General features: G+C 41.2%; 2 protein-coding genes across 2 annotated transcripts; one reads left to right on the top strand and one right to left on the bottom strand.

Moving 5' to 3' along the window:
* Positions 1–9,143: 9,143 nt before the first annotated feature.
* On the top strand, positions 9,144–14,167 carry dlx6a (distal-less homeobox 6a). The gene is made up of 3 exons (XM_035761909.2): positions 9,144–11,585; positions 12,245–12,438; positions 13,159–14,167. Exons 1-3 carry the CDS (start codon positions 11,273–11,275, stop codon positions 13,399–13,401), a joined length of 750 nt encoding a protein of 249 aa, XP_035617802.1. The 5' UTR covers positions 9,144–11,272; the 3' UTR covers positions 13,402–14,167.
* Positions 14,168–18,093: 3,926 nt separating this feature from the next.
* dlx5a (distal-less homeobox 5a) lies at positions 18,094–20,082 on the bottom strand. Its single transcript, XM_035761911.2, has 3 exons — positions 19,481–20,082; positions 18,857–19,041; positions 18,094–18,569 (listed from the first exon to the last, which is right to left on the bottom strand). The coding sequence occupies exons 1-3, from the start codon at positions 19,842–19,844 to the stop codon at positions 18,258–18,260; spliced, it is 861 nt and encodes a 286-aa protein (XP_035617804.1). The 5' UTR covers positions 19,845–20,082; the 3' UTR covers positions 18,094–18,257.
* Between the last annotated feature and the right edge of the window lie 7,517 nt (positions 20,083–27,599).

The following is a 27,599-nucleotide window of genomic DNA, read 5'->3' as shown; positions in this document are numbered from 1 at the left end:
GGCAAATACTGAAAGAGTGAGGGAGAGGGAGAAAAAAAGTAGACAACCAATTTGGGAGTAATGCAACTAAAAACAGACAAGTGTAATTTCATCCATCTGGGCTGATGTGTAAAAGCGCTGTGCCGAACATTCCCCATGATTCCCACTGATTGATCTCCTCCCTGGACTGAAACACCTATTATTAGCCACGAGCCTAATAGCACCAGGATGTCCCGCTGCTCTCCCAGGGGCCAATTCTCCGGTCGGTCATCTCTTCCTTCACTCTCCGCAGCTGTGGAAACCAACAAGGGAGAGTGGGTGGGTGGAGGGGGCACGGGTATAGGGTGAGGATAGAGGGGCCAGAGGGTTGGGTGAGGAGAGGGCAAGGGGGAGGAGGGGGTGGTTTGAAGAGAAAGAAGATGGAGATTCGGAGGAGAGAAGAAGGGGATATGGTGATGAAGAGAATAAAAGGTTGGGAGTGGAGGGTGACAGACAGTGAGGAGAATAAAGGGTTGGGAGTGGAGGGTGACAGACAGTGAGGAGAATAAAGGGTTGGGAGTGGAGGGTGACAGACAGTGACGAGAATAAAGGGTTGGGAGTGGAGGGTGACAGACAGTGAAGAGAATAAAAGGTTGGGAGTGGAGGGTGACAGATAGTGAAGAGAATAAAGGGTTGGGAGTGGAGGGTGACAGACAGTGAAGAGAATAAAGGGTTGGGAGTGGAAGGTGACAGACAGTGAAGAGAATAAAAGGTTGGGAGTGGAGGGTGACAGATAGTGAAGAGAATAAAGGGTTGGGAGTGGAGGGTGACAGACAGTGAGGAGAATAAAGGGTTGGGAGTGGAGGGTGACAGACAGTGAAGAGAATAAAAGGTTGGGAGTGGAGGGTGACAGACAGTGAAGAAAATAACGGTTTGGGAGTGGAGGGTGACAGACAGTAAGGAGAATAAAGGGTTGGGAGTGGAGGGTGACAGACAGTAAGGAGAATAAAGGGTTGGGAGTGGAGGGTGACAGACAGTGAAGAGAATAAAGGGTTGGGAGTGGAGGTTGACAGACAGTGAGGAGAATAAAGGGTTGGGAGTGGAGGGTGACAGACAGTGAAGAGAATAAAGGGTTGGGAGTGGAGGGTGACAGACAGTGAAGAGAATAAAAGGTTGGGAGTGGAGGGTGACAGACAGTGAAGAGAATAAAGGGTTGGGAGTGGAGGGTGACAGACAGTGAGGAGAATAAAGGGTTGGGAGTGGAGGGTGACAGACAGTGAAGAGAATAAAGGGTTGGGAGTGGAGGGTGACAGACAGTGAAGAGAATAAAAGGTTGGGAGTGGAGGGTGACAGACAGTGAAGAGAATAAAAGGTTGGGAGTGGAGGGTGACAGACAGTGAAGAGAATAAAAGGTTGGGAGTGGAGGGTGACAGACAGTGAGGATAATAAAAGGTTGGGAGTGGAGGGTGACAGACAGTGAGGAGAATAAAAGGTTGGTAGTGGAGGGTGACAGACAGTGAAGAGAATAAAGGGTTGGGAGTGGAGGGTGACAGACAGTGAAGAGAATAAAAGGTTGGGAGTGGAGGGTGACAGACAGTGAAGAAAATAACGGTTTGGGAGTGGAGGGTGACAGACAGTAAGGAGAATAAAGGGTTGGGAGTGGAGGGTGACAGACAGTAAGGAGAATAAAGGGTTGGGAGTGGAGGGTGACAGACAGTGAAGAGAATAAAGGGTTGGGAGTGGAGGGTGACAGACAGTGAGGAGAATAAAGGGTTGGGAGTGGAGGGTGACAGACAGTGAAGAGAATAAAGGGTTGGGAGTGGAGGGTGACAGACAGTGAAGAGAATAAAAGGTTGGGAGTGGAGGGTGACAGACAGTGAAGAGAATAAAGGGTTGGGAGTGGAGGGTGACAGACAGTGAGGAGAATAAAGGGTTGGGAGTGGAGGGTGACAGACAGTGAAGAGAATAAAGGGTTGGGAGTGGAGGGTGACAGACAGTGAAGAGAATAAAAGGTTGGGAGTGGAGGGTGACAGACAGTGAAGAGAATAAAAGGTTGGGAGTGGAGGGTGACAGACAGTGAGGATAATAAAAGGTTGGGAGTGGAGGGTGACAGACAGTGAGGAGAATAAAAGGTTGGTAGTGGAGGGTGACAGACAGTGAAGAGAATAAAGGGTTGGGAGTGGAGGGTGACAGACAGTGAAGAGAATAAAAGGTTGGGAGTGGAGGGTGACAGACAGTGAAGAGAATAAAAGGTTGGGAGTGGAGGGTGACAGACAGTGAAGAGAATAAAGGGTTGGGAGTGGAGGGTGACAGACAGTGAAGAGAATAAAAGGTTGGGAGTGGAGGGTGACAGACAGTGAAGAGAATAAAGGGTTGGGAGTGGAGGGTGACAGACAGTGAAGAGAATAAAAGGTTGGGAGTGGAGGGTGACAGATAGTGAAGAGAATAAAGGGTTGGGAGTGGAGGGTGACAGACAGTGAGGAGAATAAAAGGTTGGGAGTGGAGGGTGACAGACAGTGGTGGGTAGAAATAGCTAATAACACTCAAGAGTTAAAACGGAGTGGAGAGTGGAGAGGTGGTGAAATCAAAACGAGGACAGGGAAATTGAATAAAAATTGTTAATCATAACATTTTATTGAAGTATTTTCCATTTATCTTCTTATGTCATGATATTGAGACAATCATTGTGTTTCCCTTAACGATTTCACCCCTTGTTGTTCTTGTTCAAATTCAAGTGGAGTTTATTTTGTAAAATGGTCAATTAATTTAAGAAAATGTGAAAAGAACTCTGGCTTCTAAAGATTTCGTGATTGAATCTGCAATTGGATGTGATTGCCATGGTGATGACAATACTCATGTGACAGGAAAAACATCCAGCCTTCATACATCAAGATAGAGTCTGGTTTGCAGGTTAATCCAATGCAACTGTACATCTATCAAGAAACAAAACTAGAAGAACTTAACATGAGGAAGGTGAATGGGACATTTTTGGTTGTATTAGAGAGCATCGTTGACTTTTGGGTAATTGTATTCTCATAATTTATGATAAGGTAAGTCATTAGTTAAGCCTCATTCAGCCTCTTTGAGTTTGATTGAACAAGGCCTTTGGTGAGGTTTGTTGCATTTCCAAGGGCCACTGATGGCTACAGGCTGTAGTTTGGGTCAAATGGCCAGAAGTCAAAAATAATAAAAACCCTCAACTTGAAAATGGCAGTTGGAACAAATGAAAATAAGATCTTATGGACTTTCTAGGAAATGATATGGCGAGCAATGCCAATGCTCTAGTCTAGAGTGACCACAAAACGAATGCTCTTATTGTTCTGTGATCCAGAGCTCAGAAAGTCAACATGTATTATCCTCAGATTAGTGTTTAATCCAGTTAACACACCTCTACTAAGAGGAATAATGATAATATGAATGTTTTGTACTCTCCATGCACTTAGTTGGGGCTGATCTCTCTATCTCTTTATGGAAAATGTATAGCCTGTTTTGCATTTTACTGAAACATTGGGATAAGGATGTTATGGACAAAGGAGACAACTCCTCGAATGTGCATGAAAACAATAAATGCATTTTTTCAGAGTGAGAATGATCTAGTTGACTTATAACTATTGATTCAGGTTTCAAAACATTGGCCATGAGAAAAACCCTTGTTCAAAATGCAGTTTCAGGTAGGTGTTTATGGGGGCATAGTAGACAATAGTTAGGATATATCATCTGACAACTCCTGCAGTGTCGTTTTCATGAGAACCTTGGCAGCGCAGTGAATGAGTTAGGTTGTCAGTCACAAGGTATTTGACCAGGTGTGATTTTTTTTTCTGCCTCAGTTCACTCTGTGCTCTTAAATTACATGCTCCTTTTGTTATAGCCATTAATGCATTGTGTGTGCCACTTCCTCTATCGTTCCCACTTTAATCAAATGTAGGTCAATTTGCTCCTACGTTTATTATTACTTTTATTTTTGCAGATTATGTGCAATGTGCAGTTGGTTCTGATCTGTCCAACTGCAATGTCCAGTTGGTTCTGCTGTATCAGGGAATTTAATTTATTTCAATTTTGCATAACTATTTTAGATTTTTGAGGTAATAATGTAGGCCTTCCCCAACCCTAGGAAATTAAAACTGTAAATTGTTTTATTTTCACTCCTTATATTCGTCATTTTGCTTTTTAGAAATGCATTGCATATTTTTTTCTGAAAAAAAGAAAGACATGCGATTCTCGTAGTATTTTCATAAGGGTCTGTGTATAGTGTTTATGTTCTAGACTGTATGTCACATATATGATTAGGTCTGAATTTTTTTACACCGCATCTGTTCACTTATCCCTTCCAGAGGGTATGATCTACAGGCTAACTAACATGTATTCCGTTCGTGTGTAGATGTCTTTAGGTCTTTCAGCAGGACACATGCACAAGCAACTTGGTCATATCAGAATTTCGCCAAATGTTGGTTATAATGGAAGATTTAAAAACATTTAGGATATTTTTTAGAACTTTCTGGTGAGAATTTTCATTTTTTTTTGTCTTCTTTTACCTGCTCAGGAACTGTCAAATACAAGTTAATGTGATGGAAAACAGCAATGTGCACTGTCCCACTCCCTATCAACTAAAGACAAATTATATCGACATAAAAAAAAAGATTTGTGTTAGTTTTCCATATCCCTCATCCCAACTTTTGTCACTCATTCGTTTGTATTACATTTTTTGTAAAAACAAAACAATCTATTTTCTGAGATAAGGTCAGCAGACTCTGCTCTGCACGAACGTGTGCACTGATCTATCTATCTCGTGAATTACCAGCTCATGACCCCAATTTAGCCTCCCATGATTTGTCAAAGAAGTATTGTCTCTTGCATCGTAACTACTGATACATTCCAGTAATTGTAATTTACATCGCCGTATGGGGTAGAATAGGCAGAGCATTATGGACAACTTTATAGGAATACCCTGTTGGGAGTTATAGCCACCTGCTTATTCAGACTCAATGCACAATAGCCTAATTGCTCTTCAGTGGAAGGCCCCGCCACGGGATCTCCAAAATGAATATGTAGATGTTTTTATTTTATAGTAGAAGATCAAAGGCGCATTATCATAGTCTTCGCGGATTAAAGGGTTCTTCTAATCAGTTGCAGCACCATATTAGCCAACACTCAACCCAGGAAAACGTTTACGCAGGGAGCCTACATGGGAAATAGGCCTGTTATTGCCACATGGTTTCTGTTTTATATCACCCACCTGTGTGTGTGTCAAATAACGGCTAATGTAATCATTTGTAATAAAACAATGTAATAATGATGATGATACTATTTATGTAGGTCTATAAAATAATCATATTAACCACAATAATAATAGACTACAAATAATTTATTCAAAAGGAATCTTATGTGAATATATATGTGAAATTGTAAACATATTGTTTTGTGATGTAGACTGCAACAGCGGAGAAAATCTACATTGAGCAGTTACTTTTTGGGCACCATTGACAGTTCTAAGACTTACGCACACATGGGAATCTGTTTATCCTAAATATGTCATGTGTTCGCCCTCTGCACGCCTAACAACAGTGTTCTCTGTGTACAACATGACATGCAAACCCATCATTCGACTCCATTACATTTCTCATCTGACAAATTGTGCCAATGCAGACCAAAGATAGAAGCTGCAGTTCTGAGGTGTTGCTTCTTATTCATTCAGCTGAATTCTTCATTCTTATATGATGTATCTATTGTAAAAAAAAAAGTTGTTGTCCATGCCTATACGTGTTTGTGGCCATTTTTTACTTTTTGGTTTTAGTTTTAGTTTTTCAGTTGCACATAATAGGCCGTGAATACATACTATCTTCAAGAATGGCAAAAAAATACTATTTACAGTATGGATATCGAGGATGAAAGACATCCATCCATACGACATCGTAAATACAACAAAAACGACGGCTATGATTAACACACGAAGCCTACCTCTCCAATTATATTTCAGGAGGTTTGGAAATTAATTATTGCCTTTGAAGTACATTAGAAGGCTGTGTGATTTGCAAGTGTTGAACCGAAGGCCTCACTCGATGTGGCTGCAAACGAAAAAATGACTAAATGAAAAAAGGGATCACGGGAAGAAAAAGAGGATCTTTGTTTGCCCCCCTTTGTTTACCAGGACGATTTTTTTCCTCCATTTTACTAATTCATTTCAATGCCTTTCAAACTGGAAAATGGAAATTGTTCTTGCCCTCTATTTCGGCAGCAGCGTCCTGGCAACAGAGCAATTTTCTATCATCAGGGATAAACGGCATCGAACAGTATATTCTGATAAAAAAGCCCATGATTGCTGGCCTTCCTGTCTGTCATCTCTCTGTAAAATCCTCTCCTTCAAACCCGAGCTGTGTGCTGTCAGATCTAATAATGTTGCGTATTAAGTCGAGAGAGAGAACAAGCACTAAAGGGTAAGGAAGCCACGGCGTTCTTATTTGTCCCAGTCGAAGATAAAAGGTGTTCGGCATAGCCAGCAGCTTCATTTCGATTAATTGCGGCGTAGACATCTTGTTGGAAATAAATCGTCCAATTTGTAAATTAGTGATAGGCCTGACTCATTAGACTAGCCTTTCTGTAAAAACACTGGGCACTTGTATATACGTCTCTGAGATAACATTAGGCCATATTGTTTGAGATTAATTTTGTATTTGCATAACCAATAAGACCATGACATAAAAGTACATGTTATCATCATTATGTTTTCAATATTAGCAAGACATTCACATGAAATCCACCTATAAACCATTAGAGAAAGTCAACCTCATCATAAATTCATTTGATAAAAAATGCGAATTTTTTAGGTTTTGACTTGGCACCTGGTAAATTGTGTTTGTAGGTACAATATCTTTATCAGTGAACATTAATCCCCACAATAAAACAATGCATTCTGAGTGTTTCGCTTATTCACAATTAGGAGAAAATGATCAGAAAATCGATGTATTGGTGCTTTCAGTTGTTCGTTCGTTCATTTTCAATGCTCTGTCTATATTTCAGCTTCAGACTGTCTCAGTCAACGTAGTAATCATTTTAAAAAAGTAAACATCGAGTGTTTCCACAAAATGCGAGAAAAAGAAAACAGGCGAGATTAATTAAAATGGTGTGTATGAGTCACCTTTTTAGTGCAGTAGTTTCGACTGTTTTGAATGAAATCCATTTGACTATGGAGGCTAATGGTGCAGTTCCTTGTTTATTTGTCATAATTGAGGCCAAACCGAGTTACTTTTTTTCGACATCACTCATCGCCAGTCGGTCTAGTTGTAGCCTATAGGCCTTCACCTATCTTGCTGTGCTATGCTCTTAGAAATGGTCATGTATGGGTTGAGTTGCACTTGCTGCATTATGCCTATATGATTCTGACATTCCTCGTCCAAATATTTATATATTCTTAATTCCATTCCTTCACTTAGATGTGTGTGTATTGGGTATATGTTGTGAAATTGTTGATATTACTTGTTAGATATTACTTCACTGTCAGAGCTAGAAACACAAGCATTTCGCTAGACTCGCATTAACATCTGCTAAACACGTGTATGTGACCAATACAATTTGATTGATTTTGATTTGATTCTGATGACTGAGAAAGAACAATTGACTTCCGTTGAAATGAGTCAGATCAGTGTAGTCTATTCATTTCAACATGCAAATAACCAGCAATTACTGTTGTTTTGTTAATGTGACCGTGATATTACGTGTGGACCACAGGTGGCTGGAGACACTTTAATTGGGGAGGACGGGCTCAACGTAATGGCTGGAACGGAATAAATTGAATGGTATCAAACACTAGTTTTCCATGTGTTTGATACCATTCAATTCCATTCCATACATTAATATGAGCAGTTCTCCCCTCACCAGCCTGCTGTGGTGTGGATGCCTAGATGATTTACATTCCACACTTTTACGCACATTCGTTTTGCGTAAAAGCTCGTAAAATGTTGTGCGCTATGGTGTTAGAAGGGGTAGCGCTGCTATAAGCAAACAAGGAACGCGGTCTGGTGATGTATGGGGAACTGCAAACTCAGATGCTACCCTTCTGATTTGTATTGCACTATTACAGTTAGACAGCTGCGTGTGGCATCCATCTACGTTCTCTTTCCCCAAGCCACTTCCCTCACACTGCAGCTATGGAAAAGCATCGACGTCTTTAAGTCTGTGAAGACCCAGTGGGTTTATGTTCTGGAGAAGAGAGACACTTTTAACTGCTTCTGCTAGACTGGCAAGTCCCCACGCCCCAAATGCTCCTGAAAGCAGAGCTCTACAAGCAGAGCTCAGTGAGGTGGCTTGCCAATAGCTGTTAGAGCGAGCTACCGCAAAGTCCCAGCACTTGGCAGAAATATGAATGTTTTTAGTGCGGGCTACATGTTAACGTTCAAATATGATTAACATGTGTATCCATTTTAAACACCGAGACGCAAAACGCCACAAATACACGTGACACAAAGACCGACACAGTCACACAGATATACACACACACACACACAGGCACATATACATACACATAGTTCCTTTTAGAAGAGACATATAAGACAATATGCCTTTACTAATCATTATTGACAGTAAGCACCGTTGTTGTTGTTGTTATTATTATTGTGTTATATCCATATTGCGTGTTATGTTGCTCCAACATGCAGACTATTTTTGCGTGGACTAAGTAACTCATAGCCCATGCAGTTCCAGTTTAGGAATCCCATGCCTATTCCCAGTGGTTTGATGTTTGAGTTATTTTAGAGTCGTCTTTCACAGCTTGAATTAAATACCACTTCTGTAAATCATCACAACCATTGATTTGACGGTGGAGGTCAATCGCCTACTCAGGAAAACTAAAATACTTTTTCATAGCTGCCATTTGTTCATTTTAACATTTCCCATTAACTTTTGGTAAATTTGCGGCATAATCTCCTCTGAATCAGGCCCCCAAAAATTAGAACTACAGCCTTTTAGGCCTTGAACAGAGAGCAATATATGTAACCAGGCCTATGTATGTATGTATGTATGTATGTATGTATGTATGTATGTATGTATGTATGTATGTATGTATGTATGTATGTATGTATGTATGTATGTATGTATGTATGTATGTATGTATGTATGTATGTATGTATGTATGTATGTATGCTTTATAAAATTGCACAGCATCAATATAAGCAAATATATTTCCTCTTAAAATAATACATGATGGTAATAACAATTGTATACATTGATTGCATGTACAGCTTACTACTAAGAAATATACATCGCCTCAAGACTATTTCAAAATGCGAAATGTTATGTTTATGGGGAGGGGAGATAGCCTACGTCCATCATAACACTGTGTCTTCAGACCATTTAAAACAAACAAAAAAACAGTGATCTTCATTATTTTCACCACTTCAATTAATCTCCATTGGTGTACAGCTTCCTTTCGCGCCTGCGGGACACGCTCGGCTCCACTTCCACATTACACAGAAACCATGTTCGGAGGTCATTAAACTGTCACGGTAGGTGATTATGCTGCGGTCTCCAAAAGGTAATAAACTATGATGTCTCAACTAATCAAGTACCGAGATAGTAAAGCATGCAAGTAACAGCACAGAAAAGCCCATCAACGTTTGCCTTGTGCCATTCGAAGCCGATTAGAAAAGGTATGGATCTGGTTTCTCTCCTGCGTGTTGAGGTGGAACTCGGGATGAGACATTCTATGTTAGATCATTCAGGGATGACGACGTCTAGGCTAATATACCTGTTCTAAGTCCCATAAGGTTACAAAGAATTGCATTGATTCCTACCTTATTTAATGTATCTAAACAAATACATAAATCCCTATGTAGCCTTTACAAACAAAAATGTGTCAAATCCATCATGCAGAAGACATGGCCCATAGGTATCTTACCTACATTCCTGATGTCCATATAGAAGTAACCTTAAAATATTTCGTTTTCATATGAAAGCCTTGGTTTAAAATCCAATATTAAAAGGCATTTCATATATTTCATATCTACCAACTGTCTCTGTGCTTCTCGCTTGGTCCACTGCTGGAAAATGATTATCCGGCTGGGTTGTGCACTTTTTAAATCCCCCAAAGTAAATAACAAGCCTGGCAATAATAGCAAGGTACCAAGTTCTTGTTATAGAAAGGGAGAACATTGAAACTAAACGCTGCATTTAGACAACCATTTTTGATAAGAGGATAATTGAGGCGATACTGGCGTATAATTAGGGGATAATTTATGCTATATTCAGTTTTATTCCACCTTCCCAAAACAAACCCAGTCCATAATCATTACAGGCGAAATGTTCTTAATTTTAAAGCTCCAATTTAAATAAAGTGTGGTGGTTAATCAAAGAGGTTTTAGTTATAACTGATTGTGACCATAATTGCTTTTTCATCACAATTTTGAAATAAATTAATCCCACACTATGAAGAAAAAAAACGCGTTGACAATGTTTTTTTAACGACAGGTTTTATGAAAGTAGAATTGGGAGATGTATTATTGCATTTGCATTGATAGTTTATATTGCAACAGAATTTGCCAAACCGCACTGTATAATTTGCATATATTTACGACTGTAGGCTATCACGCATCTTATTTCAAAAGGGATAAATGATACTGTCAGTTTACCACGACATCCATCCTTCCTATCTGCAATACAGTGTTTTGTCATCTTGTTGATTCGTCGCAATGCAATTGTTCTTCGAATAACCTAATGATTACGACGGTATAGAAATGGTGTAAGTATATTTCCAGGGTGATGATATGGTGTGTTCAAATGATATTAGTTCGTTAGGCTAAATCAAATTGTTGTGGGATACGTTTTGCGTAATTTGGGGTTGAGAATGAATCCTAAAACAAATTGACTATTCCAAAGGGCTGTCATAATTATTATACCTTGCGTTTGACTATATTCTCCGTATGAATTATGAGGTTCTCCCACCATAGTTGTGGCTGTAGTGGGAGCTGGTAAGGTGGGTTAACTCACACTGAAGAATAGTGAAGCACACAACTGATGACGTTGGGTTGAATGACCAATCGGAAGGCGTTGCCCTTTGGAGACAAACCATTTTACTTGTAGTGTCTGCATCAAGTCTGGAAGCAAGGATTCAATTTTAACAGAATCCACCTTAAATCTCTGCATTAACTTATGCCCAACTTGCGCCATACCAAGTAAGAATACCAGAGGATAAAAAAAATCGAAGTAACTGAGTAATTCGGGTCTTAATAGGACAATATCTGTTCGCCGAGGAGAGAGACAACAACACAGCGAGAGAATCCATTTGGACTTGAGAGAGGGGGCGAGTGCTCTCAAGGCAGAACATTTGATGATGACCATGACTACGATGGCTAACGGTCTGGAGGCTCAGGACTCGTCCAAATCGGCTTTCATGGAGTTTGGTCAGCAGTCTCACTCACAACAGAGCTCTCCGTCGATGGCTGCCAGCCACTACCCGCTGCACTGTCTCCATTCCGGGTCGCACCCAGCTCACCATCAGCACGATAACTCTCCGTACTCCGGCAACAATTCTTACAACAGGTCGCTACCGTACTCCTACGTGAGCCACCCCCACCACAGCCCGTACCTGCCGTCCTACCACAATAACACCACTGGCGGTCAGACAAGGTTAGACGGCACAGGTAAGATGCTTTCCCATTCATGACAAGAAATATGCTCAATATCGTTTTCATCGTGCAGCGATAACAAAGCAAGTGACATATATATTTTTCTAAAATCGGCCAAGTAAAAGATAAAGCACAATAAATGTCCAGCAGACGGTTGAATGGGAAAATCATTTCAAACTGACAATTTATATGTTGCCTATATTGTTTCTATATTATATTTAGTTCATGTTGTCTCTTTTTGTTATAGATCCTATTCTATGGCCATTCTTTGCACAGGGTATGATGATAATGACAAGCGAGGAATCCTCACGAATTATTCTAGGAATTAAACGGTCTATTCGCTTTGAAAGTTATAATTAACATTTAATTGGCATGTCATTACGAGCAATATCCTAAATATAACAGAAGATTCGATGATGATACAATAATACAATAATGGTGGACTGGATTAAGCGAATGTGAGACGTGAATATGTATTAGTGATCTGAATTTAATAGAGAAGGCCTATCATTGGTTTTCTCATATATTTTCCTTATTAGATATTTAGACATTTAAATAGATTTGGAACTATTATATTCTATTAAATTAATTATACTAGGGGAATTATAAACTAGGCCTATTTGTTGTGGAATATGTTGTCCTTAATGGACTAACATTGCCCTTTTTTGTTGCAGAGCAGCAGAAAACCACAGTGATTGAAAACGGAGAAATTCGTTTCAACGGGAAAGGCAAGAAGATTCGCAAACCTCGGACGATTTATTCTAGTTTGCAGCTTCAAGCTTTAAATCACCGTTTTCAGCAAACACAGTACCTCGCCCTGCCAGAACGCGCTGAGCTGGCTGCTTCTCTCGGACTAACACAGACACAGGTAGGCCTATTCTCAAAACATGAATTATTATATCAAAGGGTATACATTATTATACTGTTGTTGGCGCTTTATTATCATGTATTATTATTATTTATGAGTGTTATTGGTAGGCCTATTAATATTGTGATTCTTATTGTTATTACTACCCTATACGCTAAAATTGGTCTGGGTATTGTGTTTTTGTTGTTGACCAATTTAGGATTCTTTCATAATATTTACTTTTTTTTAACCTATCAAATCAAATACAAATATTTAGCAGATGTTATTGCAGGTGTAGCGAAATGCTTGTGTTCCTAGCTCCAACAGTGCAGTAATATCTAATAATTCACAACAATACACACAAATCTAAAAATAAAATAATGGAATTAACAAATACATACATTTTAGGCCGAGCAATGTCGGAGTGGCATTGACTAAAATACAGTAGAATGGAATACAGTATATACATATGAAATAAGTAAAGCAGTATGTAAACATTATTAAAGTGACCAGTGATTACATGCCTATGTATATAGGGCAGCAGCATCTAAGGTGCAGGTTTGAATGTAGGCCTGCGCGAATGTATTGTAATAATGTTATGTAGGCCTCCTAACTCCTATTCAACATATCAGTTGGTCTATAAGCCTATTTATAAAAATGTTAATAGATGAATAAATACATTAATGTTATAATCGTTATTTGTCATCTGGTCTTCCCTTGCCTTCCTGCCATCTTGTGCAGGTAAAGATATGGTTCCAGAATAAAAGGTCAAAGTTCAAGAAGCTGCTGAAGGCAGGTGGCAACCCGCACGAGAGCGACCCTACTATGCCTGGTTCCATCGGCCTGTCTCCCCGCTCTCCAGCAATTCCTCCAATATGGGACGTGTCAGCGTCCAGCAAAGGGGTTAACATGGCGGCCAACGGCTACATGCCCGGGTATTCTCACTGGTACTCCTCCCCACATCAAGAGACAATGCAGAGATAGACTGCGTAAAGGGCGGGAAGGCCCGAGGTCTGACTCAAGACGTTCGAACCTTCATAGTTTTACCTGCACAATTGATTTCCGTCAGCCTCGAGACAAAAGGGGTGTCCCGTTCGAACAGAGAGATTCATTGGAGACAGGGTCGGCTGCTTTTGATGGATACTTGAGGGCAAAGACTGTGATATGACACACCCTAAAGGAACGAAGCGTATTAATTTACCAATGACTGTTCAGTGGGATTGCCTTTGTTGCTTTCATTCATGTCAACATTTGACTGTCAATATACCAAAAATATCACTGACATTCAGCCCGTCACTTGGGCACAGAATGGACAACACTCACGCGTTTTTTGCGGGTTGAACATGATGCCATGATATATTGTTGAAATCTTAACTGCTCTTTGACTGTTGTTTTTTTCATGCAAAACAAAGCAATCTGTCTGTCTGTAAATATATTCTTCGATTTTAGTTGTACATCCACTTTTATGTTTTGTCTTTCATAAATGGATTAATCCATGACTTAAAACAAAGTATCGTGTTTTGTACTGCAATATGAAGATGGTTGATATATGTAAAAATGACTGATGAATCGTTCCTTGTCAAGATGTCATGTGGACGTTCTAAAATGTACGTCCCATATGGTTTTTCATGAAAAAGTTACAGGCTATTCGTCATAACATTATGTTTCCTCTTTATAAAATAGACATTGTCAATGCACTGCAAACGAACAAAATTGTCAATATATATTAAACAACACCAGAGGAAATGAACTTACCCTGCTCCCCTCTCTCAATTTATCACGAAAAAGATGGTAGCTCCTTGTCCTGTTAATCTTGTCATTTTCTGCCTCAATTATTAGAAGTATTGACACAATGTTTTTCTCCTCTCTGCCCGTCCTAATGCAAGACGCTAAATGCCAAGCTCCACGGGATCGATCTTGAACAAAGCATCCAGCTGCAGTCCCGTTCAATATGAAGGAGATATTTGGGACAATTTATGGGTTTTATCCAAGTCAGGCTTTTTTCCATTCTCATAAATGCAGGCATAATTAGGGTAATTTTTGATGTAGCCCGCTGATTACAGCGTTTTTACCGTCAAAGATAATTACCTGTAATTTTCTACCACTTTTAATACTAAAAGGCATCTTTATTTGGATTTGAGGTAGCGCAGACGCGGAACAAAAGAGGGAAATTATTCGGTTATTCATATACAAATTGCTGAGAGTAGTGAACAGTTGGGATATTATCAGAAATTACAATGTAAAAATAAAAGAGAAAGTGTCTGCAGCTGTCAAGTCGTGAATGCCCCACTGGCACAGTATACCTGCATGGGCTCCATTTGACCAAAACAGGCCCTATCACGACTATATCTATAGGCCTATATTTGTATATATAGTTATTCCCCAAACCCCCGTAAATAACGTTTAGCTTAATAACTTTCCTATATTGTCCGAGAGTAACTCGTAAAGCAGAAAGTGTGCGGTGTGGTCTTTTCACACTCGAAGGACTTGGGCAAATCATAAAAACTGAATTTTATAGGATATGCAAATAATTGCAATAGCCAGAATGCTATTTCTCATTGGTGGAGGCATCCAATTTGTGAAAAGACCCAAACAATGCAAATGTTTCATATTATTTCATGTAATTGATTCAAATGAACAAAAATAGATATAGCGACTTGATGAGACAGGGAGAGGGAACAGAAGAGAACAAATGAAAACACGAGGACAAGAGCTCTTGGGAGGCCACGATGAATTCAATATTTACATCGAGAGAGAGAGATGGAGAGAGAGAGATATGGTAAGGGAGGGAGATGTCAACACTCCCAGATCTTTGTGGTTTTCCGGCTAAAATAGATTGATGCAGTATGTTAGTCTGCTGTAGGTTAGGAGACCATATATCCAGGGTATATTATAACTCCCGGATATCACTATAGGTTTCAGGCTATCCCTAGTATTTTATCAGTTTGGCGTCATGATTGCAATTGATTCTAAAATCCGAATTGGCAAAGGTGGTCTTTAGAAATAAATAAATGTGTCCCGTCGGACAAATAAAAACACCTGACAAATAGATAGGGTAGAATAAAAAGGCAATTTGGGCTGCTAGTATAGGCTAGTGTTGAATGCATGCTGATATTTATCACATAACTTCCCAAAGCCTCGTAAAACACAATCAATAGTGTCACCTAAAATAAGGTAGGTTATAACATTCTTAAACAAAAGTGTGTAACAATCGTTCATAGGGATTCATAGAGCGCAACGACCTAGCTAGGCTACTGAGGTAGCTTCATCATGATAAATAAAAAAATATAGCCTTACCTTCAAACGATTCTTTAGCCTACAATAGTGTTAGCAATGATCAACAAGCTTGGGCTTCGAATGGGAACACTGTCTCCGACAGAACACGGTTCTACTGCTCGTGGTTGAGTAAGCACATCCAGGTGTGAAAGTGTATTTACACCGCGGTACCTCTTATATATTGCCTGCAAAATTAGCTGTTATTACTGTCACTGTTTAGTGATGGTGAGCTAGAAAAAACCCTTCTGCAATCAAGAAGCAAGCGCATCTTTGCAAATTATAGGTAATTGTCAATGTCCAGATTATGATAATGGAGGCCTAATCCTGGAGTATAATTATTGTTGAGTGTTATAGTTGAAGCTAGTAAAGCTAACTGTCATTATTTAGACTCGATTTGCAAGGGAACTGGCTGAGTGGAAAATGTTCAGTTGGAATTTAACGGGGCTCTCGATATAATGGCGTGTGTGTGTGTGCGTGTGCGTGTGTGCCTATACGTGTGTGTTGGGGGACGAGTGTGGAGGGAGAATAAACAGTAATATGAAAATCAAACGTAGATTTCTCGAGGAGCCTACTGGCAATGTAATTACGGAAGCACGTGACATGTAGAAATTAGGTTGATATAAACCACGTTCATGTTTTGGATTAGCGTTCAGCAAACCGTTTAATTTTTGCACAATTATTTCAGCTGAACATGTCCAAGTGCATCGCTTGCTTGCTAAGGCTATATTCAGCCAGGACAGTTAGGCCCTTGGGAAAACCAGAGAGATGAGACGAGTATTCAGTTATATGCACAAACATGTCAACATTGGTGCATTATGGATTGCGAATCCTTAGGTCAGACGCTTAACAACATTATCATGTGTCCAGGCTATCTTAAACTGGTGTTAAAAGTGTCCTCTCCCTGTGTGTGTGTGTGTGTGTGTGTGTGTGTGTGTGTGTGTGTGTGTGTGTGTGTGTGTGTGTGTGTGTGTGTGTGTGTGTGTGTGTGTGTGTGTGTGTGTGTGTGTGTGTGTGTGTGTGTGTGTGTGTGTGTGTGTGTGTGTGTGTGTGTTGTAGTGTGATTGTTTCTTGGTTGATTCGTTTAAATAGGCTATTGATGCATAATGATAACATGCGTTTTGTAAAGTCTGGAACAAGATGTTCGCTTCAGTGCAGTAGGCCTATTTGTTTAGTGGTTTGCAGTGGCAACCCTGGTAGTAGGCCTAATGATATGTTCAAATGCTGAAGATTTTATTTTACCCGGAACGTCTGACGGAGGTGGGCTGTGGCCGCGGGAGTGGCAGAGCTCTGGAGCCGATCGGCCCCCACAGGAATGCGGATTGTCTCAGATCTACTGCCGCCCCTTCGCCTCCTCTCTGCCATTCAAAGCAGCTAATTGTAGGGGACACAAAGAGAGCACTGCTGCAGACTGTCTGCCAGACCGACACCCATATTCTTTGGGGAAGTTCAGAATCCAGATGCAACTCAAAACACAAGACTGAAATGTGCTTCACTGTAACACGATTGAATGAATAATAATAGCCTAATAATAATACGACCTAATCTATTTGATTTGTTTGTCTTAACATAAACCTAAAACTAGAATTAACCTGGAAGAAAATAGAATCAATGTTGTGTGTATCTTCACAACATTTCATTGCTTGGTTTACACGAACAACAAGAAAAAACTAAATTATATGTTTTCTTATGACCGTTTAATAGAGTTAACAATATAATGCCATTCCTTGGGTATTTGTCTTTCAGAAATAAATATTTCAAAGCGATGAATATGATATGATACCTGCAAGCAATCCATCCAAATTCAATTGTAATCCAAAACACTCCCTTCAAAAATGTTAATTATTATACACTCAATGATGCTTCTCTCTTCGATATAGGTTCTGTTTAGTCGGTTAAGGATCCGCTGAAAACTATTTACTATGGGCATTATAAGCACATAACCATAAAACAGGTTGTAGTTTTCAAATGAATAACTTGACATGACACGAAATAAATCTAGCCTAACCTTTTGAGATACCTGAAGGTAACTCCCCCTGAGAATTCCGTGGTTGTTGAAACAGCCTAACTGTTTAGCCCAAGGTCATTAGACCCATCTCCTTGTTGATAGATGTGTGGCCAAATTATTATTTAAAGTGAATCACTACTTTGCACCACTGACCAAATATGGGCACACAGGCAGTCCAGGCAATTAAACTCGAGTTTGAGTTGTACATGGATTTAAAGTGTCTCACAGAAAGTAGGCTTATATTGTTATGTTATGGAGTCCTTGATATTCAGTGCGAATAGCCTATCTGGGCCTACATGCTATATCAGTAATTATGAGGGATTTGTGGGTATCAGCAAAACAATTGCCTGTAAGTGGTAATTCAGGAGGGCGCAATTGAAAGTGTCTGGGTTCCATTGTCCATTTAAAACGTTTAATTAGTCTTCCAAAATGCAATAAATTACATGCACACATTTACACATTATACACGTTCTTCTATGACTGTCATCAATACATTGCATATTCCTCTGAATCTTTTAAACACGAGTCCCATACAATGAAATATTTGTTGAACTGGGTTTCAGTATAACGTCCCCGATCCGAGAACCAAAGAGTGCTGTATCGAGTTGGGGGTCTGGAGGTGAGAATTCATGGCACCAGCCGCGGAGTACCAAGAGGCTGAGTTTTCCAAAAAGGTTGATGCCGCCGAGTTGTTGTTCTGTGCCTGGTGGCTGTGAGGCCTGGACGGGCCCTGCGTGTCCCAGACGGCGGGTGAATGAGGAGAGTTGCAAGCCATGGGATCGCTGGAGCTCGGGCTGTGTTCCGGTGGGAGTTCGCCATTCTTCATGATTTTCTTCAGTTTCGACCTTTTGTTCTGGAACCATATTTTCACCTGGGGATGGATGAGAATTATGTTAAAACGAGTTCATAAATAAAAGCATATTAAAACCCACACATTCCATAATACTAAAGTATTCATATGATGTAAGCATTGGGGCGATGTGTTTTCGTTAATTACGCACACATTACGCATGAAATGTATATTGTAAACGTAATGCAATTTTGAACGGACAATTCCAGTGAAGGATAACAACATAGAACAAGTGATAATTTTGATTTAAAAAAAATAGAATGCAACTTTGAACAGACAATAAAGTTGAATAATAGTAAGCTATTTACCTGCGTTTGCGTGAGTCCCAACGAAGCCGCAAGCTCTGCTCTCTCAGGCAGCGCGAGGTACTGTGTGTTCTGAAATCTCCGCTGCAGGGCGGCGAGCTGAAAACTGGAGTAGATTGTTCTTGGTTTTCGAATTTTCTTGGGCTTTCCGTTTACCATCCTCACTTCAGGTTCTGCTACCTCTTTTTCTGAAAGAAATAAAGAAATTACTTTATATGTGGTGTATGAACGAACTCAGTATAAAGTATTTACATAATGCAGTCATATTTCCTGGTTATACCATCTATTTCAGAGAGATCAAATCAAAAGGACATCCCGTGGACAAATGTCTCTTAGGGAGGGCTCTCTGTCCACTTATAGACAAGTAGATTGAAGCAAATGCGTATAGCAAATAGTCTAACCGGTAAATGAAAAGTTTGTCATTTTTACAGAATTACTTTTCAGAAAAATGTGTGCCCCTTTACCGAATTTAATTTTTAAAAAATTACAACGATGGAAAATATATTTGCTTGAAATAGGCTATTCGCATGTAAAAAAAATAGTGTGAGAGCTCGAACAAAGCACACACTTGATTAAATAATAACAACAATAATAACAACAACAACAATAATAATGTAGGCTAATTACCTTGCGGACTTAATGGTTGTGGTTGTACTCTGCTATAAGTTCCAGCATATTGGTGGTACGCAGAGGCTGTGTATGCGCTGTAGTCAGGGTATGTTTTTGCAGGGTAATTTCCCGCAGATCCGTTTACGCCGTGGTACTGGTACTGATAGGCATTGAGCGGTTTCCCATACGAGGTGGAGTTAGGCGAACAATAGCCATGGTGCACTGCTCCAGCAGGGCTGTAGTAGCCAGAATCCGTGGCCGTAGACTCGGGTAGCGTAGGAGATTCCTGAGACGGGTGATGCATGGTGGTGGAAAGCTGAAAAGGGTTCTGGAAGTCGGCAGGTTTGATACTCGGAATCCTTCGGTCGAATACTCCAGTCATAGTTCGAAGCAGCAACGTTAAAGGGAAGTCTGTTTCCACTGAGACGTCTGAAGACTGAGTGAAGACTACACTTGCATTGTGTGATGTGTGCTTTCGCCGACGGGCTCTCTCGAACTGCTGCCAGCTCCACAGCAAAGACCTGGTTAAATCCTAAATTGCGCTCTTACGCACTGCAGGGAGGATCTGGTTCCATTGGCCAAGGCGCGCAGGCAGCATACACCCCAACTCGCTCGACCAGTTTGCCATAGGCGATATACGACTCAAGCTATACTTTGTTGTGTTTTTACTATCAATCAAAATGGGCAATTAAACTGTGTGTCATGTCATCGGTGGACAATTTAACCTCTTAAATTACAGTTTCCAAAACGTCCACATGGATATATTTGTCTATCATGAGCTTCAGTATTAAAACATTAAGACTGTTGGTTGTATTATCTGCCTTTGACAAACGAAACAAAATAAAGAAATGACTACAGTATTTATCTTAATGTTGTTTGGACTGATTGGACAGAAATGAAACTGTTTCGATTGCCTCCAAATAAAATGCAGGTAATGCAACGAAAATATCAAACTAGATTTCTGTTTTACTAGCATATTTATAAATAAATAACCAGTCACTAACATGTGCCATAAAACAAAGTGTTTTTGTTTGTTTTTACTCCATATTGTGAGTCGACAGGCCTATATGTCCAATGTATAAAATATATTTGTTCAGAAGAGTCCTTAGATCATTCATTTGTAGGCCTATGTTCATTTTAACATTACAGCAAGGTCTACATCATAACGATGAACATTTCTGCATCAAATTCATTATTAGACACGTCTCTTACCACGGTGAAACTCTATGGAAAGTACTTTATTAAACTCGATGATTTGTACGTCAACAACAGGCACGTTAAACCTCACCAAAACGCATTGAAACAATACAACATGCATTTACTTAATAAAACGACTCAGCTCTGAAGGGTTTGTGGATGGTGCACGCACCTGAACAACGCGCGTATTGTGGTAAAATGGCGCCGCTCTGTGGTGAATTCCCTTGATGCTTGCAGTAGAATCAGCACCGCCACACGCAACAAGACATTCATTCCTATCATTGTGGGGGCCGGGTATAATTTGTAGCCAGGTACTTAAAGTGTAGGTAGGCTATTGTTGCATACCGTAAGTAATCAATCAATCCAAAATAATGAAGGTTTATTTAATTGTTATAGGTCTATTCATTGGATACCTACAGGCCTATATTACCATGAGGTATATTCTAACAATTTAATTATTTTGTGCATATTACCTAAGAAGTGAATGGGATGAGTCCTCTGAACAGACTAGAATAACTTTTGTGAGAAACAGAAATGCGTCTATCTCTACCCCAACAAATACACACACACTTGGAGAGGCACAGGGTTAGCCACCAGGTAGCAGCACTCCTGGATCGAGAGCAGTTTTTAGGGGTAAAGTGACTTGCTCAAGGGCACAATGGCAGGAGATGGTTCCCAGGATCGGACACAGCAGCCCTCAGCAGTTCCGAGTTTGTCCACAACTTTCCGGATACTGGTCTGCCTCTCTAACCTCTGGCCACATCTTTCCGGATACTGGTCTGCCTCTCTAACCTCTGGCCACATCTTTCCGGATACTGGTCTGCCTCTCTAACCTCTGGCCACATCTTTCTGGATACTGGTCTGCCTCTCTAACCTCTGGCCACATCTTTCTGGATACTGGTCTGCCTCTCTAACCTCTGGCCACATCTTTCTGGATACTGGTCTGCCTCTCTAACCTCTGGCCACATCTTTCCGGATACTGGTCTGCCTCTCTAACCTCTGGCCACATCTTTCTGGATACTGGTCTGCCTCTCTAACCTCTGGCCACATCTTTCCGGATACTGGTCTGCCTCTCTAACCTCTGGCCACATCTTTCCGGATACTGGTCTGCCTCTCTAACCTCTGGCCACATCTTTCTGGATACTGGTCTGCCTCTCTAACCTCTGGCCACATCTTTCCGGATACTGGTCTGCCTCTCTAACCTCTGGCCACATCTTTCTGGATACTGGTCTGCCTCTCTAACCTCTGGCCACATCTTTCCGGATACTGGTCTGCCTCTCTAACCTCTGGCCACATCTTTCTGGATGCTGGTCTGCCTCTCTAACCTCTGGCCACATCTTTCCGGATACTGGTCTGCCTCTCTAACCTCTGGCCACATCTTTCTGGATGCTGGTCTGCCTCTCTAACCTCTGGCCACATCTTTCTGGATGCTGGTCTGCCTCTCTAACCTCTGGCCACATCTTTCCGGATACTGGTCTGCCTCTCTAACCTCTGGCCACATCTTTCCGGATACTGGTCTGCCTCTCTAACCTCTGGCCACATCTTTCCGGATACTGGTCTGCCTCTCTAACCTCTGGCCACATCTTTCCGGATACTGGTCTGCCTCTCTAACCTCTGGCCACATCTTTCCGGATACTGGTCTGCCTCTCTAACCTCTGGCCACATCTTTCCGGATACTGGTCTGCCTCTCTAACCTCTGGCCACATCTTTCTGGATGCTGGTCTGCCTCTCTAACCTCTGGCCACATCTTTCCGGATACTGGTCTGCCTCTCTAACCTCTGGCCACATCTTTCTGGATACTGGTCTGCCTCTCTAACCTCTGGCCACATCTTTCCGGATACTGGTCTGCCTCTCTAACCTCTGGCCACATCTTTCTGGATACTGGTCTGCCTCTCTAACCTCTGGCCACATCTTTCCGGATACTGGTCTGCCTCTCTAACCTCTGGCCACATCTTTCCGGATACTGGTCTGCCTCTCTAACCTCTGGCCACATCTTTCTGGATGCTGGTCTGCCTCTCTAACCTCTGGCCACATCTTTCTGGATGCTGGTCTGCCTCTCTAACCTCTGGCCACATCTTTCCGGATACTGGTCTGCCTCTCTAACCTCTGGCCACATCTTTCCGGATACTGGTCTGCCTCTCTAACCTCTGGCCACATCTTTCCGGATACTGGTCTGCCTCTCTAACCTCTGGCCACATCTTTCCGGATACTGGTCTGCCTCTCTAACCTCTGGCCACATCTTTCTGGATGCTGGTCTGCCTCTCTAACCTCTGGCCACATCTTTCTGGATGCTGGTCTGCCTCTCTAACCTCTGGCCACATCTTTCCGGATACTGGTCTGCCTCTCTAACCTCTGGCCACATCTTTCTGGATGCTGGTCTGCCTCTCTAACCTCTGGCCACATCTTTCTGGATACTGGTCTGCCTCTCTAACCTCTGGCCACATCTTTCTGGATGCTGGTCTGCCTCTCTAACCTCTGGCCACATCTTTCCGGATACTGGTCTGCCTCTAACCTCTGGCCACATCTTTCCGGATACTGGTCTGCCTCTCTAACCTCTGGCCACATCTTTCCGGATACTGGTCTGCCTCTCTAACCTCTGGCCACATCTTTCCGGATACTGGTCTGCCTCTCTAACCTCTGGCCACATCTTTCTGGATACTGGTCTGCCTCTCTAACCTCTGGCCACATCTTTCTGGATGCTGGTCTGCCTCTCTAACCTCTGGCCACATCTTTCTGGATGCTGGTCTGCCTCTCTAACCTCTGGCCACATCTTTCTGGATGCTGGTCTGCCTCTCTAACCTCTGGCCACATCTTTCTGGATGCTGGTCTGCCTCTCTAACTTCTGGCCACATCTTTCCTGTTTCAGGTCGACCTACAAGCGGAATTCAAGTGGAAGTACATTTTTAATAGGGAGTTGGCTGGGTCCATAAACTCAGTATAGCATGTTAGTCGAACCAAAATCTGGGCAGAGGAGGAGAAAGATGCATATGACAAGTCTCCTCTCGATGCCAGTTTGCTAATCATTTTCCCATTAGACAGCTTTGCAAGCATTATAATGTCAAAATAGATTAGTTACCCACCACATATGGAGTTTCGCTGAGCAACGATATTAATTTACTGCGGTCACGTCTAGTATGTACTTCCAAAAAAGGTCTGAATAAAAATTCACAAACAACCAAAGAAATTGTCTGGAAATAATCTGTATTGTTGTGCATTCCCAAATCCACATTTTAGGCACCTCCAATAAAACCACTCATTACTGCCACCCACAGGTCGGCTGATACAGTATCCCGAAACATCATTGATTTTATTGCTTACAACAGTGTATGAATGTCATGTCAACCATTTGTTTCACACACGCTACACGGAGCGCAATAATATTGCAATAATAAATATTATTTTTTGTAAGTAGATTAAGTAGACCATATAGGGTATTTTTGGTATTTGGTATTTTATTAGGATCCCCACTAGCTGTTGCAAAAGCAGCAGCTACTCTTCCTGGGGTCCACACAAAACATGAAACATGACATAATACAGAATATTAATAGGCAAGAACAGCTCAAGAACAGAACTACATACATTTTTTGAATGACGTTTTTAGAGTGATCTTTTTGAAGAAGCGGATTTGGAGCATGCAAAAAAATGCACATTATTTCCAAATAATATATTTTTTCAGTTGCTTTTTTTGGAAGTACATACCGGGCTTGATGGCAGTAAATGAAGATAGTTGCTCAACGACACTCCATATTTGGTTATATAAACAAACATATTTTGACATTATAAATGATTGCAATACAACCTACTTTACCTACTGAATCTACTGTATCTAACTACTTTAGCAACCTACTGTATCTACCACACCTACTGTACCTACTGTATCTATTGTACCTTCCTACTTTATCTACCTAATGTGTCTACTGTACCTACTACATCTACTGTATCTATTGTACCTACTTCACCTACTGTATCTACCTACTTTAGCATCCTACTGTACCTACTGTATCTACTCCACCTACTGTACATACTACATCTACTGTATCTACCTCCCCTACTGTACCGACTGTATCTACTTAACCTACTGTATCCACTGTACATATTGTATCTACTTAACCTACTGCATCTACTGTACCTAATGTATCTACTTCACCTACGGTATCTATGTACTGTATCTACTGCTTCTACTGTACCTACTGTATCTACCTACATTCCCTACCCTACCTCCTTAAACTACTGTAGCTAATGTATCTACCTAATGTACCTACTGTATCTATCTACTGTACCTACTGTATCTACCCACTGTACCTACTGTATCTACCCACTGTACCTACCAATTGTATCTACCTACTGTACCTACCCACCCTACCTACTGCATCTACTTCACCTACTATCTACTTACTGTACCTACTGTATCACCTACTGCATATCCTGTACCGAATGTATCTACCTACTTCCCCTACTGTGCCTACTTAACCTACTGTACCTAGTGTACCGGCTGTACCTACTTACTGAACCTATTGTATCTACCTACTGTACCTAGTGTATCTATCTACTATCTACTGTATCTACTTCACCAACAGTATCTACCAACTGTAGTTACTATATCTACCTACTGTTCCTACTGTATCTACCTACCTCCCCTACTGTAGCTACTGTACCTGCTGTATCTACTTACCCCCCTACTGTATCTACCTACTGTATCTACTTCACCAACAGTATCTACCAACTGTACATACGGTACCTGCTGCACCTTCCTACTGTAATAATGTACCTACTGTATATACCTACTTCCCCTACTGTAGTTACTGTACCGACTGACTTCCCCTACTGTACCCATTTTAGCTACTGTATCTACTTACCCCCCTACTGTACCTACTGTTACTACCTACTTCCCCTACTGTATCAACAGTACCTACCGACTGTATATATACTGTACCTACTGTATCTACATACTGTATATATCTACTGTACCTACTGTATGTACCTATGGTCCTTACTGTACTGTACATACTTATCATACTTTACCCACTGTACCTACCAACTGTATCTACTATACCTACTGTTTCTACATACTGTACCCACTGTACCTACCTACTGTATATATCTACTGTACCTACTGTATGTACCTAAGTCCCTTACTGTACTGTACATACTTATCCTACTTTACCCACTGTACCTACCAACTGTATCTACTGTACCTACTGTATCTACATACTGTACCCACTGTACCTACCTACTGTATATATCTACTGTACCTACTGTATGTACCTATGTCCCTTACTGTACTGTACATACTTATCCTACTTTACCCACTGTACCTACCAACTGTATCTACTGTACCTACTGTATCTACATACTGTACCCACTGTACCAACCTACTGTATATATCTACTGTACCTACTGTATCTACCTACTTCCCCTACTGTATCTACTGTACCTACTGTATATATCTAATGTGCCTACTGTACCTACTGTATCTACTTACTTCCCCTACTGTAGTTACTGTAGCTACTTACCCCCTACTGTATCTACTTTCCCCTACTGTACCTACTGTTTCTACTTACCCCCCTACTGTATCTACCTCCCCCTACTGTACCTACCTACTGCCCCTACTGTACTTACTGTATCTACCTACTGTATATACTGTACCCACTGTATCTAAATACTGTTTCTACCTACTGCCCTACTGTACCTACTGTATGTACCTACCTCCCCCTACTGTACTGTACAGTTGTGGCCAAAAGCTTTGAGAATGACACAAATATACATTTTCACAAAGTCTTCTGCCTCAGCGTCGTTAAATATTTTTGTCAGATGTTACTATGGAATACTGAAGTGTAATTACAAGCATTTCATGAGTGTCAAAGGCTTTTATTGACAATTACATGAAGTTGATGCAAAGAGTCAATATTTGCAGTGTTGACCCTTCTTTTTCAAGACCTCTGCAATCTGCCCTGTCATGCTGTCAATTAACTTCTGGGCCACATCTTGACTGATGGCAGCCCATTCTTGCATAATCAATGCTTGGAGTTTGTCAGAATTTGTGGGTTTTTGTTTGTCCACCCGCCTATTGAGGATTTACCACAATTTCTCAATGGGATTAAGGTCTGGGGAGTTTCCTGGCCATGGACCCAAAATATCGATGTTTTGTTCCCCGAGCCACTTAGTTATCACTTTTGCCTTATGGCAAGGTGCTCCATCATGCTGGAAAAGGCATTGTTTGTCACCAAACTGTTCCTGGATGGTTGGGAAAAGTTGCTCTCGGAGGATGTGTTGGTACCATTCTTTATTCATGGCTGTGTTCTTAGGAAACATTGTGAGTGAGCCCACTCTCTTGGCTGAGAAGCAACCGCACACATGAATGGTCTCAGGATGCTTTACTTTTGGCATGACACAGGACTGACGGTAGCGCTCACTTTGTCTTCTCCGGACAAGCTTTTTTCCGGATGCCCCAAACAATCGGAAAGGGGATTGATCAGAGAAAATTACTTTACCCCAGTCCTCAGCAGTCCAATCCTGTACCTTTTGCAAATATCAGTCTGTCCCTGATGTTTTTTCTGGAGAGAAGTGGCATCTTTGCTGCCCTTCTTGACAACAGGCCATCCTCCAAAAGTCTTCGCCTCACTGTGCGTGCAGATGCACTCACACCTGCCTGCTGCCATTTCTGAGCAAGCTCTGTACTGGTGGTGCCCCGATCCAGCAGCGGAATCAACTTTAGGAGATGGTCCTGGCGATTGCTGGACTTTCTAGGGCGCCCTGATTCCTTCTTCACAACAATTGAACCGCTCTCCTTGAAGTTCTTGATGATCCGATAAATGGTTGATTTAGGTGCAATCTTACTGGCAGCAATATCCTTGCCTGTGAAGCCCTTTTTGTGCAAAGCAATGATGATGGCAAGTGTTTCCTTGCAGGTAACCATGGTTGACAGAGGAAGAACAATGAT

This window comes from Oncorhynchus keta, chromosome 20 (genome assembly GCF_023373465.1).
Source record: "Oncorhynchus keta strain PuntledgeMale-10-30-2019 chromosome 20, Oket_V2, whole genome shotgun sequence".
In the NCBI taxonomy this organism is placed as follows: domain Eukaryota; kingdom Metazoa; phylum Chordata; class Actinopteri; order Salmoniformes; family Salmonidae; genus Oncorhynchus; species Oncorhynchus keta.
This window is presented reverse-complemented; position numbering and strand designations above follow the sequence as displayed.

What these genes read in the sequence shown, in the direction of transcription:
- dlx5a (XM_035761911.2), bottom strand. Translation starts at nt 19,844, where the DNA reads ATGACTGGAGTATTCGACCGAAGGATTCCGAGTATCAAACCTGCCGAC. An exon ending in ACAACCATTAAGTCCGCAAG is followed by an intron (nt 19,042 to 19,480) that starts GTAATTAGCCTA and finishes TATTTCTTTCAG; the next exon opens with AAAAAGAGGTAGCAGAACCT. An exon ending in TGGGACTCACGCAAACGCAG is followed by an intron (nt 18,570 to 18,856) that starts GTAAATAGCTTA and finishes ATCCATCCCCAG; the next exon opens with GTGAAAATATGGTTCCAGAA.
- dlx6a (XM_035761909.2), top strand. Translation starts at nt 11,273, where the DNA reads ATGATGACCATGACTACGATGGCTAACGGTCTGGAGGCTCAGGACTCG. An exon ending in GACAAGGTTAGACGGCACAG is followed by an intron (nt 11,586 to 12,244) that starts GTAAGATGCTTT and finishes TTTTTGTTGCAG; the next exon opens with AGCAGCAGAAAACCACAGTG. An exon ending in TCGGACTAACACAGACACAG is followed by an intron (nt 12,439 to 13,158) that starts GTAGGCCTATTC and finishes CATCTTGTGCAG; the next exon opens with GTAAAGATATGGTTCCAGAA.